This window comes from Carcharodon carcharias, chromosome 16, assembly GCF_017639515.1.
Source record: "Carcharodon carcharias isolate sCarCar2 chromosome 16, sCarCar2.pri, whole genome shotgun sequence".
NCBI lineage: Eukaryota > Metazoa > Chordata > Chondrichthyes > Lamniformes > Lamnidae > Carcharodon > Carcharodon carcharias.
The window spans coordinates 30,419,813-30,440,756 of NC_054482.1; the positions used below are offsets into that span (position 1 = coordinate 30,419,813).

Consider the following 20,944-nt stretch of genomic DNA (forward strand, 5'->3'; position numbering starts at 1 on the left):
CTGGGAGTGTTTGATGGGACAGTGTAAAGGGAGTTTTACTCTCTATCAAATTCCATGCTGTACCTGCCCTGGGAATGTTCGATGGGGACAGTGTAGAGGGAGTTTTACTCTCTATCAAATTCCATGCTGTACCTGCCCTGGGAGTGTTTGGTGGGGCCCGTGTAGAGGGAGCTTTACTCTGTATCTAACCCCGTGATGTACCTGCCTTGGGAGTAGTTCTGTCGAAGGGTCATGAGGACTCGAAACGTCAACTCTTTTCTTCTCCGCCGATGCTGCCAGACCTGCTGAGTTTTTCCAGGTAATTCTGTTTTTGTTTTGGATTTCCAGCATCCACAGTTTTTTTGTTTTTATATTTGGGAGTGTTTTTGATGGGACATTGTAAAGTAGGTTACACTCTGGGCACCAGAGTAGGAGACCAGATAGTCCTGATCTTGTGCTCAATTCCTGAGCAATGTTGGGTTAACACAGTCCGGCAGTAATAAAGAGATTCAAAAGAGAAACCTAATCTGTCTGCTCCTGATGACTATCCAATAAATACTGGCCTTATCTGGACACCCTATAGGTGCAGGCTGCTAAACGCAAACATTTTGGTTTTAATGCTGCCCAATGATTTCACAATAGAACGATGGAGTCCAGGCAGTCAATGCAATTTCACATGAATAATTTGGTTTATAGTCTCAATATCATGTCATCCCTCAGTTAGCAACATCAAATTATAACGAGAACAAAGATATTACAATGCAATTAAATTGTAACTCGAAGAGAATCGAGCCCTTCATACTATAGTGCAGCTGGGCCGAGCAGATGAAGCTTTCTTCAGGGAATTGAGGTTCATAGAACTGTTCTCCAGTGGGATTCAGCACGTTCAGGAGAGGAGGGGAGTAGGGTCCATGGAACTGTACCCCAGTGAGAGTCAGTACCTTCAGGAGAGGAGGGGAGGGTCCATGGAACTGTACCCCAGTGAGAGTCAGCACCTTCAGGAGAGGAGGGGAGGGTCCATGGAACTGTACCCCAGTGAGAGTCAGCACCTTCAAGAGAGGAGGGGAAGAACTTAGGAGGGGGATTTAAAAAAAGCGTACATCTTAAACTGGGGTAACTACCAAGAGGAGTATGAATTGGATTTTAACATGTCAAACACAACAAGCCACCTGTGATCAATTGGATCTTGTACTTAAGTCTGACAACCCTTGAATTAAGGCAGGAGCAAGCTGGCCCATTGCCCCTAAACTATCAGTACAAACCTTGGAAAATGACATTGGGAGCTGGCGACGACAGTGTGTGATTGATGGGTTAGCGGGTGGTGTCTGTGGATCCCGGGAGGCTACTTGCGGCTGTAATAATAGAATTACTTGTCAGTGTATTTCTGCTAAACTCTGGAGGCTCGGTGTCATCTTTCACCAGGACAGCGGACCAGTCATCTTTTCAATTCTCAGCACCGGCAGGGCTGTGCTCCAATCGCTGACTGCTCCCGTTCCCTGACACAGCACAGAGAAAGTGCTTCAGTTTAAACATAGCCCAACATGGTTCACTACCTGTGCTCGGGACCACCTTGAACTCCCTCACTGGGACGAAAATAAATTCAATTAGCATCTTCCACATCCCACTGCACTTCACAGCCAGTGAAATAATTTTTAAAGTTGCTGTTAGAATGTCGCTCACAATTTGAACACAGCAAGTTCTCTCAAACAGCAGTGCAATGATGACCAGATAATCTGTATTGAGGGGTAAATATTGGATAAGGCACCGCGAGATTGCCCTGCCCTTTCTTTGCATGCTGCCATGGACCATCCACCTGAGAGGGCAGATGGAGCCTCAATTCCAAGTTTTCACCTGAAAGATGGCACCCCCTGACAGTACAGCACTCCTGCGGTGCTGCATTGGCGTGTCAGCCTGGATTATAGACTCAAATCGGGACTGGGGCTTAACCCCACAACCTTCTGTCTCAGCAGCGAGTATGTTACCCACCGAGCCACAGCTGATGCTGTCAGGGAAATGTTTGGCTTTAGGAGGGGAAGTGCAGGGACTGGGTCGGCGCCTGGACAAGTCTGAGAAAGTTTTGGAATTTTTTTTTTGCAGAGACGGCGAATTCAGATGCAGTATCTTCCTGACAAGGTGTCAGGCTGTCTACCTCCGGCCTGCAGCTGGTTATATAAAACCTGCAGCATCGCAATAGGCCTAACTAGTCTGTGAAGTGTTAACACTTCCACTGGGAGTGGCCCCCAACCCATGTCACTGCACTCCATCACCATATCCTTCTAGCTTCCCCAAAAACACATCTATAATTCGCCTCCACTATTCCTTGTGATAATGAGTTCCGCTCTCTGGGTAAATAAGTTTCTCCTGAGTTCCCTCAAAGACTTATTAGCGACCATCTTGTATTTATGGACCCTAGCTTTGGGCTGCCCCTGCAGATCGAAACATCTCCTCCAGAGAAAACAGTCCCGGTCGGTTCAGTCTTTCTGATAGTTGATCCTTGTAAACCTGTTGTGCGGCTTCTTTGCTACTTCACTAACCCTCTTTGTAACCTGGCGATTTGATTCTATGCTGCTCCCTCAGACTCCCATATCCTGCCCCACGCACCCCCCCCACCTCGCCTCAGTCCCAGTGCTCCCTGCCCTCCCAACCTACTAAAGCTTCGAATTTAAAAGCCTGGCTCCTGTTTTGCAGATCTGTCCACTCCTTGCGCCACTCAACAATCACCTCCAACCTTCTCCACCCCCTTCCTCCCTCCCTCCCAACCTGCCCTGCCTCTCATCCCCAGCTCTGCCCTTCAGTCCCCTGAATGCAGTCTGGTGTGTGACCGCCCCCCACCCCCCCCATGGCACTCTGTTCCACCAGAGGTGGCAGGGCCTTCAGTTCCCTCGGACCGCACCCCCCCCCCCCCCATCCTTTAAACCGGGACGCTGGCCTGCCTCTCTCCCTGTGTGCGGAAGCCCAGTGTTCGGTCACCCAGCCCTCAGCCCCCTACCTCCTGGGCGGTGCTTTGGGGGGGCGCTGAGTGCTGTAAAGGTGCTGTGTTCAGTGTGAGCTGAACTAGCTGGTGCTGATCAGCTTCTGGTTCATACGGTTCACTTCATCAAATCGCTGCCTTTGATGCTGAGCAAGGAGAACAGCTGGAGGTCATCGGCAGTGATAAAAGGTTAAAAGAAGCTGACATGCGCCAAATAACAACAAAGCAGCATGTACAGGTCCTCCTCTCCATTGAAGACTACAGAGCTCTTACGTGGACTGAATGTAATTGTTGATTCAGATGGGAGCAGAGGGACTCCCGAGTTGTTTCTGGAGGTGCGGTGGCTCTTTACAGTCAAACCTATCTAATCCCCCCTCCTCTATTTCCCTTCACATCCAACATTCAGCCCCCTTCCCCTCCCCCACCCTCCCCCCATTCTCCAGATGTTCGGAGACTGACTGGAATGCCTTGACTTCCTGTCTGACAGGTGAGGAACCTTCACAGAGGTACCTCTTAGCCACCCCTACCATCCATCCTTGTCTTGATCCGTGACTGCATCATTTGGTGAGCTGCAGAGCCAGGCAGAGAGAGCCCTTGGACCTGTGCTGTCTTGGTGCCGTGACTCGTGGGTAATTGTCTATCCCCTGAGCTCGGAAGATCATGGGTTCAAGCCCCACCACAGAGACTTGAGCAAGTAATCTAGGCTGACACTCCCGGCGCGATACTGAGGGAGTGCTGCGCCGTCAGAGGTGCTGTTGTTCAGGTGAAAAGTTAATCTCCGAATCCGTCTGCCATCCGAGCTGAAATGTCAAAGATCCCACAGCATCCTTTTGAAGAAGGGCAGCTGGGTTCTCTCCGATGCCCTGCCCAGTAAAAGACATTACATAGTCATTTGGTGCTGTATGTGGGATCTTGCTGTGTGTACATTGGCTGCAGCCATTCCCATACTAAAACAGTGACTACACTTCAGTGAAGTACTTCAACAACTGTAAAACCCTTTGGGATATCCCAAGGGTATGAAAGGCTGTACAGGGTTGTGGGGGTGAGGGGGGGAAACGGGGATGAAATGGGCAGCACAGTTGGCCTCAGGACCTCTGAGCTAACCAAAGTGACATGCCAACCTGCCTCCAGCGGCATTGCAGCATCGTCATCATTGACTGCCCCTCAATTCGAGGGTGACATCTACTCACATTCAAGAATTTCTCCTGTGAGCCTTCATTTGTCTGAACAGACCAATTCATTGACATAGATGTATTTGGCACATGGGGGCAGGAGGTTTCACAAGGCAGGGGGTTTCAGGAGTACAGGATTTACTTCCTTTTCTTTCCTTCTCTGCCTCATCGTTAAGACATTGTGATTCAAAGCGTGATGCAGCTTGATGGACAAGTTGTCGCCATTTTGAACGATTGGTATCAAGCTCCTCCCAGTCATTAATATCCATGCTGCCGTGCTTCAAGAAGAGCTTCGAAGTGTCTTTGTAGCGCTTTCTTTGTCTTCCCCTGGAACGTTGGCCATTTGAGAGTTAGGAAAACAGGGCCTGGCGGGGAGGTGGTTTTTAACCATCCGGACATGGTGTCCGGTTCATCGCAGTTGATTTTGTGACAGTGCTCGTGGATCTGACTTCAAGAAGGACACTAGCTTTTGTTCGATGGTCCTCCCATAGAATCCGGAGGATATGCCAGGGGTATTGCTGATGGGATTGTTCTAACATTCTCATGTGTCACTGATACACAGTCCAGGTCCCGCTGCAGTACAGGACTGAGGTAACGTCAACTGCTTTGTAGACTAGGACTGATGTCGACTTGTGACAGTCTTTGTTGTCCAACATTCGCTGACATAGATTGTTGAAGGCTCATCTGGCGCAGCTAATCCACTGTTTGATCTCCTTGTCGATGGTGGCCTTTTGAGAGAGGAAGCTGCAGAGGCATGAGAAGTACTCAACACATTCCAGGGTCTCTCCAGAGAGATGAAAGCAAAACACTGCAGATGCTGGAAATCAGAAATAAAAACAGAAAGTGCTGGAAGAACTCAGCAGGTCTGGCAGCTTCTGTGGATGGAGAGAGAGAAACAGAGTTAGCATTTCAAGTCCAATATGACTCTTCATTGGCAGAAGAAACTCGAAATGTTGACTGTGTTTCTCTCCCCACAGAAGTTGCCAGACCTGCGGAGTTTTTCCAGCACTTTTTTTCTGTTTCTATTTCTCTCCTCGCCAGAGACTCTGAATTATGTTGAGCAGCACAGTGACCTCTGCTGGCAAGTGTGAATGCGAGGTGAGGACGGGGATTTGGCTTGGCTGTGAAGCCCCTGTGGTTGAACAGCCAAGTCGTTACTCCTGCCCTAACCTTGACATGCTCTTTCCAGCTGATAGGGATTGGTGGGGCAGGCGTTGAAGGGGGGATGGGGTAGGGAGGGAGAGGAGTGATAATTTCCCCCTCGCACCACCACCCCCAAACCGCAAACATTATTCCTAGCCCAGGGTGCTTTCAATTCCACAGGGGTTGCTGGTTGGCTGGTTTCAAATTGATGTCAAACAATTAAGGAAGGTGTAAAAGCAGGACTCCATCTTTTAGATAAAGCATGGCAGCTGTACCTCTGAGGAACAAAATCTCGTCTCTCAATCCCAGTGGCTGGAGCTGGGGGAGACGATAGGTTTCCAAAACACACTCATTGCCACGAGGCTCAGTGTGCACTGAGGTATTAATGAGATTATGCAGGGGAGCCTCTGAGGCCCCAGTGTACTTACTGGTGACAGAAGGGAAAAACCAAACTTGCATTTATATAGCGCCTGTCATGCTATCAGGATGTCCCAAAGCACTTTACTGCATGAAGTAGTCCACTGACTGCATAAGTCACTGCTGTGATGCAGGAAACCCTGCAACCCAAATTGTGCACAGCAAGATTCCACAAATGGCAGTGAAATAAGTAATATATCAGTGATGTTGGCTGAGGAATAAATATTGGCCGGGGCACCGAGGAGAACTCCCTTGTTTTCCTCTGAATAGCATCATCGTCATGGGATATTTTACATGCACTCTGAGGGAGCAAACTCATGCTTGATGCCTCATCCAAAGGGCACCTCAGACCGTGTAGCACCTCTTAAGGTCAGCCAGGGTTGTGCACTGAAGTCTCTGGAGTGGGACTCAAACCCACGATCCCCTGACACAGAGGGTGAGATACTGGACTACCACTGAGTCACAGCTTACGCCTAGAAACCTAAAATCGGACGGGTGTGGGCTGAGGCTACAGTGGAATTGACAGAGGGTGCCAGATGGCAGGTTAGGGGCACAGGAAAACCAATCAGTTATTTGACTGGGAGTGAGAGCTGGGATTAAGCAGTGAGACCTGGGTTTCAGTGGCTGGGAGGCCGTGTTCTGAATTGAGTGGCGGACAGATATTTGACCAAGGAGTGCATCATGCATTGCCCAAACATACAAGCTGTCCACCAATCATAACCGGGTAGTAATGAAACGCTCGATGAGCATCATGCAGGAGCCTAAAGGTGGCAAGGTTGGTACACGAGCGGGAGTTGAAGTGAATGGTTACAGGAGATCACAGCTCCCCACTGACGGGCAGAGCACTGGGTGTTCAGCAGAAGGGACAATCCACTCCATGTTTGGTCCACCCAAGGTAGAGGAGCCTGCGGTGCAGAGTGAGTGTCACTAGTTGAAATTGGACATGGATAGGGATGCAGAATGAGTGGTATCGCACTGCGCGCCTGTTATATGCTCCGATATTTAGTTCTAGCGGCTTTAGCAGAGATGAATGTCTGTTGTGTTGTACAGGGGATGGAGATGCAGTTCCACCTGCTGCACACCCCTGCCAGTGTCCACTTTCACCAAGCTTTGACTAGAGCTGATGCAAGGTGGAGTGCATCTGGCACTGCCTTTTGGGCAGAAGAACCAAAGTGGGGGTGACCAGAGAGTCACCAGCATACCAGAAAGGAGGAGGGGTAAGCGAGCTTGTTTACCAGGGTCACAAAGATAATGGAAGGTGGCCTGCTGGGTGGGGAGGGTGGGGGGGGGGGGAGGGTGGATGGGTGGGGGGACCTGTTTTTTTTTGTGTGAGGTGGGGGAGAGTTTGTGAAATGGGGTGGCATCATTTGGGGTCTCTACGTGCTTGCACTGTTACAGGACCTGCAGTGAAAGCTCTACCACTGCCCTTAGGCTCAGGGGAAGATGGTCAATGGCCAGAAAGCTGGTGAGCTTCACTGGAAGCAATGCATGAGGACAGGGCCGGACCAGACAGGGCAGGGTGGTATTGAGGACAGGAATGGACCAGGCAGGGCAGGGTGGTATTGAGGCTGGGACTGGACCAGGCAGGGCAGGGTGGTATTGAGGACAGGACTGGACCAGGCAGGGCATGGTGGTATTGAGGACAGGACTGGACCAGTCAGGGCAGTGCAGGGTGGTATTGAGGCTGGGACTGGACCAGGCAGGGCAGGGTGGTATTGAGGACAGGACCGGACCAGGCAGGGCAGGGTGGTATTGAGGCTGGGACCGGACCAGGCAGTGCAGGGTGGTATTGAGGACAGGACTGGACCAGTCAGGGCAGTGCAGGGTGGTATTGAGGCTGGGACTAGACCAGGCAGGGCAGGGTGGTATTGAGGACAGGACCGGACCAGGCAGGGCAGGGTGGTATTGAGGACAGAACTGGACCAGGCAGGGCAGGGTGGTATTGAGGACAGGACTGGACCAGTCAGGGCAGGGTGGTATTGAGGACAGAACTGGACCAGGCAGGGCAGGGTGGTATTGAGGACAGAACTGGACCAGGCAGGGCAGGGTGGTATTGAGGACAGAACTGGACCAGGCAGGGCAGGGTGGTATTGAGCTGGGACTGGACCAGGCAGGGCAGGGTGGTGTTGAGGACAGGACTGGACCAGGCAGGGCAGGGTGGTATTGAGCTGGGACTGGACCAGGCAGGGCAGGGTGGTGTTGAGGACAGAACTGGACCAGACAGGGCAGGGTGGTATTGAGGCTGGGACTGGACCAGGCAGGGCAGGGTGGTGTTGAGGACAGGACTGGACCAGGCAGGGCAGGGTGATATTGAGCTGGGACTGGACCAGGCAGGGCAGGGTGGTATTGAGCTGGGACTGGACCAGGCAGGGCAGGGTGGTGTTGAGCTGGGACTGGACCAGGCAGGGCAGGGTGGTGTTGAGGACAGGACTGGACCAGGCAGGGCAGGGTGGTGTTGAGCTGGGACTGGACCAGGCAGGGCAGGGTGGTATTGAGGACAGGACTGGACCAGGCAGGGCAGGGTGGTGTTGAGGACAGGACTGGACCAGGCAGGGCAGGGTGATATTGAGCTGGGACTGGACCAGGCAGGACAGGGTGGTATTGAGCTGGGACTGGACCAGGCAGGGCAGGGTGGTATTGAGGACAGGACTGGACCAGGTGGGGCAGGGTGGTATTGAGGATGGGGCTGGACCAGGCGGGGCAGTGCAGGGTGGTATTGAGGATGGGGCTAGACCAGGCAGGGCAGGGTGGTATTGAGGATGGGGCTGGACCAGGCGGGGCAGGGTGGTGTTGAGCTGGGACTGGACCAGGCAGGGCAGGGTGGTATTGAGCTGGGACTGGACCAGGCAGGGCAGGGTGGTATTGAGCTGGGACTGGACCAGGTGGGGCAGGGTGGTATTGAGGACAGGACTGGACCAGGTGGGGCAGGGTGGTATTGAGGACAGGACTGGACCAGGTGGGGCAGGGTGGTATTGAGGCTGGGACTGGACCAGGTGGGGCAGGGTGGTGTTGAGGATGGGGCTAGACCAGGCAGGGCACGGTCACTTTACGTGAGGATGGGACTGAGCTAAGCTGTCCTCCGTTGGACAGACTCTCAAAGCTCACGCATGAAAAGTGGCCACAGGTGAAGTGCTAGCAAGGGATCTCTGCCCACGGTGGCATAGTGGTAAGTCACTGACCTCACACTCTAGAGCCCCAGGCTAATCCTCTCGGGACATGGGTTCAAATCCCAACATGGCAGCTGGTGGAATTTAAATTCAATTAATTAATAATAAAAAAAATTTGGAATTAAAAACTAATCTCAGTCTCCTGATCAATATCATTACTCTCATTAATTATCATAAAAACCCATCTGGTTCACTGATGTTCTTTAGGGAAGGAAGTGATTTTTATCTGGTCTGGCCTACACGTGGGTCTAGGTGCACAGCAAGAGTTGTTAACTCTTAACTGTCCCCTGATATGGCGAGCCATTCGTTTCAAGGACAATGTAGGGTAGGAAATGCCCAGTGAGGGCAGATGCTACCCTCTGAACTGTTAAGCTTACCACTTTCATTTTGTCTTTACTGTTCCTGTACATTGCTGACTGACCCTGAATTCTTTTCTTCCTTGCAGACTCTGCGATACAAGTGAATTCCACATCAATGAACTCTCCCCCCCCACACTCTACAGTGAACTCAATGGTTGGCCATCATTCAATGATCGGATCCTCAGTGAACGCATCACGCTCTCTCACCACCTCCATGGGGAACTTGGCTTCCCCAGTGAATGGATTGGGATCTCCGTATCCAGTCATCACCTCATCAATAGGCTCCCCCTCGGTGTCCCTACCATCCACTCCGGGCATTGGCTATGGACCTCTCAACAATCCCCAGGTAAAATCTATAACAAGTTCAAAAGTCGTCAGTTCAAGGGTCATCTCGGACAAATGAATGGATTAAGTTTAACCGTCACTATGATCTGTAGAACTTATGGGGAGATGGTGGCATAGCGGTAATGTCACTGGGCCAATAATCCAGAGGCCCTGGGTAATCCTGTGGGGACATGGGTTCGAATCCCACCATGGCAGCTGGTGGAATTTAAACTGAATTAATTAATTTAAAAAGCCCTGGAATTGAAAGCAGTGGGACAACCATGGTAACAATCCAAGGAACTCATCTGGTTCACTAAAAGTGAATGTTTGTGGATGGGATGCAATGTGGTTGACTCTTAACCCCACCCACCACCCCCCACCCCCCCCCCAACCTCACAAATAGCCCACCAAGCCACTCAGTTCAAGGGCAGTTAGGGATGGGCAACAAATTGCTCACATCCCATGAATGAAGTTGGGAAGTGCCGACTTAAGAACAGGACGAGGCTATTCAGCCACCTCGAACCCCTTCTGCCGTTTGGTCAGATCGAGGCTGATCTGTATTTTAACCCCATCTTCCCGCTTCGGTTCTGTAACCCTTAGTACCTGTACCCAACAAAGACCCAGCAGTCTTGGTTTTGAAATTTTCACTCGACCTGCACCCCTGCACCCCCCAGCTTTTTGTGTGGGGGCGAGTTGCCTTGCCAGGAAGTATTTCTTCACACACATCAGCCCCGAATGACTTAGCTTTCACTTGAAAGTTATGGGTTCTCCCTGCTCCCCCATCAGAGGAAACCGGGTAAATAGAGAAAAATTGTTAAATCCTTTAATTATCTTCAACACCTCAATTAGTTCAGCCCTTAATCTTCTCAATACTTCACATTTTAACTCTGTTATCACTAGTATGGTGAAGGTATGCTGCACTCCTGTAGTATACCCTCCTGAGGCACAGTGCCCAGAACTGAATACAACACTGAAGCATCGTTTATCGACAATGTGATGGTGTTAGGCCACTCCAGCTCACCATGTCCCAGACCGTTTAAACTTGTGAACAGCGTTTGCATGTTGTGGCTGCCTCAGGCTCAATAACAAAGTAAGTCAGGTTCACTCAGTAAGCCTGGTATAACCAATTGCTGGTAATCAGTGTAGAAGGGTGATGGGTCCAGTGCTGCCACCATGATATATTCGGTTGTCGCTATGTTTGAAGGAAACCGCTTAGACACCACAAAGCAGTCGTGTATAAGTTGCAAGGAAGCCTTTATCAACAATATTGAACCATATACATATTTACAGAAGGAGAGGACTCCACACTAGTTACACATCGCTACTCACCTCTAGACTGGCCCTAGGTCTAGGTCAAGTGCCTTCTTACAACACTCTGTAGGTGGTACTGTACTCAGTCTCATAGTAACCTTATAGGTACCGGATCCTTCTACTACAAAGAGATGTGTGCATGGTAGGGCACTGTACTAGGAGCTCTTCACACCAACGCAAACTCTATGCTGATAACGGGCCAGACAAGTGGGCTTTAATGAGGTACCATAATGTAGACTTGCAGACTCTTGTAATTTATTGAAACGACCTATTCATTGAACAGTCAACAAGGACAGTGGCCATTGGAAAAGATAGAGGAGAGATTTGTGTGTGGACAATTTCTCAGAGAGAGCCGAGACTCTGGGACCCACTGCAACAAGGAGCACTTGAGGTGAATAGCAAAGATGCATTTAAGAGGAAGCTAGATAAGCACGTGGGGAAGAAAATAATAGCAGGATATGCTGATGGGTTGGGATGAAGTAGGGCGGGAGGAGACTTGTGTGGAGCATAAACACTGGCACACGAGAGCTCGGCTGAATGGCCAGTTTCTGTGTAAAATTCTATGTAATTCCCGGCTGATTGGGCTTGACTGTTGTCAAGAGACTTCTGAGTGTATAGAGTCACTGCAGCTCAGCCCCTTGAATCCACGCTGGTATATATAGTGACTTTATAATTTGAAGCGAGGGGAACACTTCCAAAAACAGAGGGCCCCCTGTCCTTGATCACTTGAGACCCAAACTGATGGACAGTGACAAATTCCACACCCCATGGCCCCTTTAAGGACCAATTTGAGTATAATTGGTGTAATGGTGCCCTGGCATAGTCATAGTTATTGTTGAAGATGTTTCAGGGAAGCTTTCTACACCCCTTTGCTTGCATCTGCTGGTGTGTGTGTGTGTGTCTCTTTTATTTAATGTGAGCCACAGTCCCTGGGCTCTGCCCACGTGGGTACATTATATAACAATCACTCAGCTCCAGGCCATTTGGCACTGATCCCAGCAGCTGAAGTCCCAGTCATCCAGTCACACAAACAAAGCGTAGCCTAACCCGCAGAATGCATATCCGCACCAAGTCCCAGTCCCCTATCACTCCCCCGTCCACACTGTCTCCCAAGGGCATCAACACTTCGACTTTAAAAAGGGAAAAAACCTCATTCTTCTTGTCAAATCCCTCGACATCCACACTGTCCTCCAATTTCCATCAGCTCTACAGCCCTGCAGGATATCTGCTTTCCTCTGATTCTGGCCCCTTGCACACCCCAGATTTTAACCACGTCACCATTGCAGCCGTGCCTTCAGCTCACTCGGGCCAGAGTTTTGCAATTCCCTCCCTAAAACTCACCGCCTCTCTCTACCTCTCCTTCCTCTTCAGAGACGCTCTTCAAAATCCTTGATCAAGGCTTTGCCCATCAGCCCCAAACTCATGGTTTTGTGTCAAACTTTGTTGGAAAGGGCACCTGTGGAGCACTTTTGAGAGGTTTTACTACATTAAAGGTGCCATAAACATGCAAATTGTTGCAATTGATGCCAGCTGTGGAGCAGCTATAGTGCACTGCCCAGCTGTGGGATGTTGCTCTTCCTCCCATGCCACACTAGGCCATGTTGTGACATCACTAACAGTGAAGCTCCACAGAGCCATGGCTCAGCTTATAGCCCTCTGGTCTCTGAGTCAGAAGGTTGTAGGTTTGAGTCAGACGCCAGAAACATGAGCACAAAATCCAGGTGCAGGACTGAGTGGAGTGCTACACTATCCAAGGAGCCAGCTTTTGGATAAGTTATTAAAACTAGACCCTGCCTGCTCTCTGAGCTTGGAGCAGTGTAGCAGGAGCTTTACTCTGTATCTAACCCCGTGCTGTACCTACCTTGGGAGTGTTTGATGGGGACAGTGTAGTTAATGTTCTCTTCCCAGTACTTAGGCCTGACCTTGGAGAACATACAATCGCTTGGAATTGACCAGGATACGTATCTGAATTTTTGTCATGGCTCTCGCAGGTGCTACACATTCAGCAAGCTGCTGTCTCAAGTTCTGTGCAGTTACTTGTTACTTAGAAGTGCTCTAATTAACTCGCTGTTCCTTTGTGAGTTGTGCAGCCTATATCCCTACATTAGCTGATGGAGTCTCTCTTTCGAACTGCAAAGTGATTGCTTAAAGAATTCCCATAGTTAAGGCCATTAAACTAATGCAGTCCCTGCTCATAGTGCATGGCCAGCTGAGTGAGAGAGAGTGGTGAGTTCAGGCTCTGCATTTACATGGAATATGTCTGTCAAGTGATTACTGTATTGTCCAACAAAACATATTCTGTCATTGAAAGTGTGGTTGATGCCATTCATGCTGAAAGTGGCAGGTAGGTTTGACTCATCATGTGTTTTCCCACAAGTTTCTTCCTCCACCTGTCTTGCCAGTACCCCCACTTGGTGCCTGTCCTCAAGCTAATCAGCAACACTGGAACGCAGTCAAGTCTGACAGCACTTCCCAGGGGCCGATCACCTCTCCTCGCCCCCTGTTAATAAAGCAGTGTGAGACAGGCATGAACACACTGATACAGCCTGTTAATACAGCAGTGTGAGACAGGTATAAACACACTGATACCGCCTGTTAACACAGCAGTGTGACAGGTATAAACACTCTGATAACTGCCTGTTAATACAGCAGTGTGACAGTTATAAACACTCTGATAACTGCCTGTTAACACTGCAGTGTGAGACAGGTATAAAACTAACACCACTTGTTAATACAGCAGTGTGAGACAGGTATAAACGCACTGATACTGCCTGTTAATACAGCAGTGTGAGATGGGCGTAAACACACTGACACTGCCTGTTAATACAGTAGTGTGAGATGGGCATAAACACACTGACACTGCCTGTTAATACAGCAGTGTGAGGCAGGTATAATCACACTGACACCTGTTAATACAGCAGTGTGAGGTGGGCATAAACACACTGACACCGCCTGTTGTTATAGCATTGTGAGACAGGTATAAACTCCATGACACCACCTGTTGGTACAGCAGTTTGAGACAGATATAAACTCATTGATACCCCATGTTAATATAGCAATGTGAGACAGTTGTAAACATGCTGACACTGCCTGTTAGTACCGCAGTGTGAGACAGGTATAAACTCACTGATTCCTTGGGATGTGGCCCATTAACAAGCCACCTTTGTTTTCTCCGCCCAGTGAGGTTCGGCATGTGGGGCTTGGATGGAGGAGGCTTGATAGGGCCTGGAGGAGCGGCAGGTCAGCTGCTGTGCAAGGACTAATGGACAGTGCCGGTACTGAGGGCAGCCACAATAATGCCTCAAAATAGAAGCGATGTCGGACTGCCTTGTTGGTTCGATAAAGGTGAAGGGCAAGAGCTGATGTGACAGGGGAATCCCTCCAAAGGAAGGATTTTTGCCCACCGTTCTACCCGTTACATCCTTGAAGCCCTGTGATAGCTCCATGAGCAATAGGCTCCCATGTCTCTCTGACCTCCCACCGTGCAACCTCCTCAATATCCTGCTGGACTGCGGACACAGCGTGAGGCCCACCTGCCTCCCATAGGGTTGCAGCGCTGTGCACAGCTAAGAGCTAATTGCCCTTTTAAGCACCTTGATTGGCTGGTGCCGCGGATGAACCTCTCTCCAGGGAAAGCTGCAGGTGGGAACACGTCGGTGAGCAGGCCCGTTACACCTCGATGCCTCCAAAGCTGTCCCCACGAGGGCCAGGAATAATCCACCCACTGCCATCAGCAACCTGATAGATCTGTTTGGGAGAGGCAGTACCGCTGACCATCAGAGCTCAGGCTCTGAGAACCATAGGGAAAGGGGCAAAGCACCTTATTCCCTGGGCTTCTGGCTCTGGATCTTAGCTGTTGCAAGTTGACAATATCTCTATATCCTCTTGGCTGCCTTGATGAGGCCCCAGGGAGATTCTGATTGACTATCCACCAGACATTCGATCCTATAATCCAGGCTGACACCCCCATGCAGTACTTAGAGAGTGCTATACTGTCAGTGTTGCCACCTTTTGGATGAGATGTTAAACCAAGGGCCCTTTGATCCCTTCTATGAACGTAAAGATCTCACACCATTATTTTGAAGAGGAGCAGTGGAGTTCTGCCCTTGTACTGGCCAGCCCCTCAACCAACACCACAAGCTCAAAAAAAAACACTGCAGATACTGGAAATCTGAAATAAGGACAGAGAATGTGAAAAGCTAGTCCGGCGTTCATACGTGGAGAGAGAAACTGAGTTAACGTTTCAAGTCAATGACCTCTCAACAGAACTGAGTAAAGTTAGCGATGGGTTTTAAGTAGGTGAAAGTGGGGAGGGTCTGAGATAGTGTAGAAGGTGGGCAGGGTGGAGGTATTAACAGATCACTCAGGGAGTCTGAGTTTGCTGTGACAACATGTGCTTCTGCATGTTTGTTTTAGTCTGGAGCTATGGATAACGCTGGTAGAAGCTCCAACATTCTTTCCATCACTTGGCTGACCAGGGGTTGCTCCCACCCTTGGCGCCTGCCATTAGCTGTCGAGTCCTGAAGTGGGACTTGAACCCGGAGCATTCTGGCTCAGAGGCAGGGGGTGCTACCCACTACACCACAAGATCTTCAGTACAGAACGTAGGAGGGATTAAAAAATACAAGAGTTGATGGTGTAAGGTCAAAGGGAGTGGGAATGGGGCAAGTCAAGATGTGTCTACAGGAGGTGTGAATATTAAAAGGCCATTCAAAAGCAAAAACGAGAACAGGCTGGAACACTGGATCTACCAGGGAAATCCTGTTTGTGGAATTCGGGAAGGAGGTCAAAGTGGGTGTTCGGGATTGGAGAACTAATACTGATTAGCGGGTCGATATCGCGTTGCTATTTATGGGACCTGACTTTGTATAAATTGGCTGTTGCAGTTCTTACATGAGAAAAGTGACAGTAAAAGCAGTTCATTGCCTAGAAAGTGCTGTGGCACATCCTGAGGGTGTGAAAGGCATTATAATAATGCAAGTGTTCTCTCTCTCGCTCACGTTCTTGCTCTGACTCTGATTCACGCGCTGGCTTTGTCTTGCGCTCTGGCATTTTCTCACTGTGGCTCTCATTCTCATTCACACACTTTTGGTCCCGCTTGCTCTCGCTTTCCCTCGCTTTTCACTCTCACCCTCTCGCTTTTCACTCTCGCCCTCTCGTTTATCGCTCTCGCTCTCTCCCTCGCATTTCACTCTCGTTCTCTCCCTCGCATTTCACTCTCGCTCTCTCTCTCGCATTTCACTCTCGCTCTCTCCCTCGCATTTCACACTTGCTCTCTCCCTCGCATTTCACTCTCACTCTCTCCCTCACATTTCACTCTCATTCTCTCCCTCGCATATCACTCTCACTCTCTCCCTCGCTTTTTGCTCTCGCTCTCGCTCTCCCTCGCTTTTCGCTCTCGCTCTCCCCCTCATTTTTCGCTCTCCCCTTCACTTTTCGTTCTCGTTCTCTCCCTCGCTTTTCGCTCTCGCTCTCCCCCTCGCTTTTTGCTCTCGCTCTTTCCCTCGCTTTTTGCTCTCGCTCTCTCCCTCGCTTTTCGCTCTCGATATCTCCCTCGCTTTTCGCTCTCGCTCTCTCCCTCGCTTTTCGCTCTCGCTCTCTCCCTCGCTTTTAGCTCTCGCTCTCTCCCTCGCTTTTCGCTCTCGCTCTCTCCCTCGCTTTTCGCTCTCGCTTTCTCCCTCGCTTTTCGCTCTCGATATCTCCCTCGCTTTTCGCTCTCGCTCTCTCCCTCGCTTTTAGCTCTCGCTCTCTCCCTCGCTTTTAGCTCTCGCTCTCTCCCTCGCTTTTCGCTCTCGCTCTCCCCCTCGCTTTTCGCTCTCGCTCTCCCCCTCGCTTTTCGCTCTCGCTCTCCCCCTCGCTTTTCGCTCTCGCTCTCCCCCTCGCTTTTCGCTCTCGCTCTCCCCCTCGCTTTTCGCTCTCGCTCTCTCCCTCGCTTTTCGCTCTCGCTCTCCCCCTCATTTTTCGCTCTCCCCTTCACTTTTCGCTCTCGTTCTCTCACTCGCTTTTCGCTCTCGCTCTCTCCCTCGCTTTTCGCTCTCGCTCTCCCTCGCTTTTCGCTCTCGCTCTCCCTCGCTTTTCGCTCTCGCTCTCCCCCTCGCTTTTCGCTCTCGCTCTCCCCCTCGCTTATCGCTCTCGCTCTCCCCCTCGCTTATCGCTCTCGCTCTCTCCCTCGCTTTTCGCTCTCGATATCTCCCTCGCTTTTCGCTCTCGCTCTCTCCCTCGCTTTTAGCTCTCGCTCTCTCCCTCGCTTTTCGCTCTCGCTCTCCCCCTCGCTTTTCGCTCTCGCTCTCCCCCTCGCTTTTCGCTCTCGCTCTCCCCCTCGCTTTTCGCTCTCGCTCTCCCCCTCGCTTTTCGCTCTCGCTCTCCCCCTCGCTTTTCGCTCTCGCTCTCCCCCTCGCTTTTCGCTCTCGCTCTCCCCCTTGCTTTTCGCTCTCGCTCTCCCCCCTCGCTTTTCGCTCTCGCTCTCTCCCTCGCTTTTCGCTCTCGCTCTCCCCCTCGTTTTTCGCTCTCCCCTTCACTTTTCGCTCTCATTCTCTCACTCGCTTTTCGCTCTCGCTCTCTCCCTCGCTTTTCGCTCTCGCTCTCCCTCGCTTTTCGCTCTCGCTCTCCCTCGCTTTTCGCTCTCGCTCTCCCCCTCGCTTTTCGCTCTCGCTCTCCCCCTCGCTTATCGCTCTCGCTCTCCCCCTCGCTTATCGCTCTCGCTCTCCCCCTCGCTTATCGCTCTTGCTCTCCCCCTCGCTTATCGCTCTCGCTCTCCCCCTCGCTTATCGCTCTCGCTCTCCCTCGCTTATCGCTCTCGCTCTCCCTCGCTTATCGCTCTCGCTCCCCCTCGCTTATCGCTCTCGCTCTCCCCCTCTCTTTTCGCTCTCACTCTCTCGGCCATTGGAGATGGGAGATTGGGACCAGGCCACTTGTACCTTGTGGAATGAACTGCTGGTGTAAAATTTACTGTGGCTAACACGTCTGTGAAATGATAACTCTGACAATGCTCTGGCGAGAGATGCAGACTTTGCAGAGTGATAACTCGTATCCCAGAGCAAGACAATATACACGCTCACATAGTCCAGTTTAATATGTGCACACACATGACGTTCGGAGTGTTTATCTGGTGCTGTGTTACAGCTGCGAGCTGCTTGGCAGACAGACAACATCCTGAAGCAACCGAGGACTTGGTCGTCATTAACAACAGGCTGGCAGCCCATCTCCTCCCTCAGGCATTTAAACAGAACACACTTTGACATGATTGTATGGCAGAGGATGGGAGCTGTCCTCCCTCCCAGGAAGTTTCGTCGAGCGTAGGAGGGAGGGGGCGGTGAGTGCAGCCCCAGGCCCTGGCACTGAGATTACCTGCTTTCATTCCTGGCATGTTCAGCATTGGTCATGCCAGCTTGAGAAGCAGCAGGACCGTTAACAGTTAGCATGGGACACGCCATAAGAAGGCAGGAAGCAACGTTGTTAGCAAGGATCCCCGGAACACGTGTGTGGATGTTTAGTTCTACCAGAACAACCCTGTAACCAGGCCCCACCCTGGGTTCTGCCCCTTCTGCCACACTCCTGCCTGTTGGATCGGAAAGAGTCAGGAGGGGCTGTGCAGCTTAACACGAGGGTAGCTTTTTCACCTCTTGAGTTGGTAGGATGTGGCTATGAGCCCCACTCCAAACGCTTGAGCTCCAAACTCCAGGAGAGGCTCCGGTGCAGTACAGAAGGAGTGCTGCCCTGTCGGAGGTGACGTCTTCCAGTGGAGCTGTTCAGCAATCTGCCCCCTCGGGCAGGTGGACAGAGCCCCATGACACTCCTTCTGAGCAAGTCCAACCCAATCAAAAACCGATTAACCAGGCAGTCATCCCTTTTGTAGCTGGTGGGATCTTGCTGTGCACACGTCGACGGCCAAGGTTTGTCGTGAGAGAACCTGCTCGCACGGCAGATAGTCCACAAGCAGTTTGGGACCTGACATGGACGGGAGGAGCCGCGGTATGGAAGCAGACCTTTCTCAGGCAGCATCCTTTCTCACGGAACTTTCCGGAATTGGCAAAATGCCTTTAGCGATCGTACGGCCATCGAGGACAGAGCTACCTCAAGCACGGAGGCTTGGTCAGGCTGGATCTGCCCTTGCTGTTGGCTGGGTTAATTCCATTAGCGACAAATGAAAAATGAAACAGGTGCCCACAGAGCTCAGAGCTGCAATACCCCAGTACCAACATTAAATATCATCTGTCATCCACGTTTGGCATCAAATCAATAGTTAATGTGGAAACTGTCACAAAGAGAAAAAAAATCTGACATCGTCACAGACGTGGCTGTAAATATTTATTAACCGTGCACCTTTCTCTTGTTAAGCTTCATCATACTGCAGCTCTGCCTAGTGCTCAGCTCTGGCACTGCAACACACTCATGGGGCTGCCTAGTGCTCAGTCACAGCACTGTGACCCTCCCACACTGCCTCATGTTCACCTCCGACACTGTGACACTCACCGGGCTGCTCACTGGTCACCTCAAACATTGCGATGCTCTCTCCTACTGCCTCGTGTTCCCCTCCAACACTGTCACTGGGGCTGCCTTGTGTTCCCCTCCAGCACTGCGACACACTCATGAGGCTGCCTACCCCTCACCTCCGGCACTGCCACACTCTCTCACTGCTGCTTTCGAAGCTTTAGATTGAGGGTTATTATAAAGAGGCCTGTGTAATAGGTGAGAGCCTGAAGTTAGCCTTATTAACCTCCCGGGCACTGCTGCATCAATCATAGGGCCTTCCAATTCTTCCAATGCTTTAATCATTGATTGTAAAGCTGTTGGAGCACGACATGAGAAAGTTACATGACTGGCAGTCAAGAATCATCCAATCCAATGCTGAGTGTACGCCAACAACCAGTTGTTGTGATTGTTTGAAATTTGGCATTCTTGCATTTGTCCTGATGAGTGCAAGATGAAAAGCTTCAGCAACATGTCTCTCTTTTCAGCAATACTCATCCAATCAGGTAACGTTAATAATTTTACAATTGGTGTCGGAAGTTGGGGCACAGTGATGTTGGGGTTCAGCACCTGTGTCCAGCTGGGTACAGCTTGGAGCGGGCTGCATCTTGCAATACAGAGCCTCCGCTGTTGTCCCAGCCACCAGTACCTGCTGTTGTTTTCTTGTGAGGTGCGATTAACCAGCTCTCTGCCCATGGATTGATCCCACTGAAGTGTGTGTTTCTGAGCTGCTGCGTAGTTAAGCATTAGGCAGAGGATAGCATCGTGGTCATGTTGCGGGGCTGGCCATCCAGAGGCTGGGACCAATGGTCCAGAGACATGGCACCATGGCAACTGGGGGAGTTTAATCTCAATCCGGAATAAAATGCAAATGGCCCAGGCCTCCCGTTCTGCGGAGGGTCATTCCCTGGGACCTCTCTAATTCCCTCCTGCAAGGACTGCACAGGAACTGTCTGGGAAGTTCAAACTTCTGATGGGCAATTACCCTGCACCGGAAACCATCCCATTTAAATCGGAGACTTCGGATGGTTCCGGCTTTCTTAGCAGAATAGCTACCCACGTAAAGTTAGAAGTATTAAAACCCGTTCTAACTCCTGGGTCACTATACTACTGACCCCCAACTGCCTTTCCAAACCCTCCGGCCCCTCGACCTGACTACACCCCACACCCCCCGAAATCCCCGACTACCCACCCCCATCCCAGACACCCCCTCCCGACAAGCCCCACTCCCTAACTACTGCCCCACACTCCCCTGACCACCCGACAGCACCCCAACCATCCAAATACTCCCCCAACCCCTCCCTGACCAACCAACTACCACCACCAACCCATCCTCCTCCATCCCCCCACCCCCGAGCAAAGACCCATCCTCCTACCAACCCCTCCCCTGACCACCCTACCCCCACCCCCTCCCCCCTTATGCACTTAGCTTCTTTCCTGTCAAAGCGTCTTTGGGCCATTTAAACTTACCGGAATATGGCAGCTAGCGCCGTCAAACCGGGGGGGGGGCAGGGGGGCTGGTGGTGTGCCATTGTTTCCTGCGATGATCCTGCTCCGCACTGGAAGGACACCAGGAGCAGCAACGCTCCTCGTTTCTCAGGGGGTCTGGGTCGGAAGTCCAGGCGGGAATTG

General features: G+C 51.1%; 1 protein-coding gene across 5 annotated transcripts in view; it reads left to right on the forward strand.

Annotated features, from left to right (window-relative positions):
• The window catches only part of LOC121289081 (retinoic acid receptor RXR-gamma-A-like), a 356,162-nt gene that overhangs the window by 181,006 nt on the left and 154,212 nt on the right, over positions 1–20,944 (forward strand). For all 5 annotated transcript variants that reach the window (XM_041208080.1, XM_041208078.1, XM_041208076.1 and 2 more), the window contains one exon: positions 9,295–9,554. In XM_041208080.1, the coding sequence (XP_041064014.1) occupies positions 9,324–9,554 (231 nt within the window). In that variant the 5' untranslated portion in view covers positions 9,295–9,323. The remainder of the gene's footprint in view (positions 1–9,294; positions 9,555–20,944) is intronic.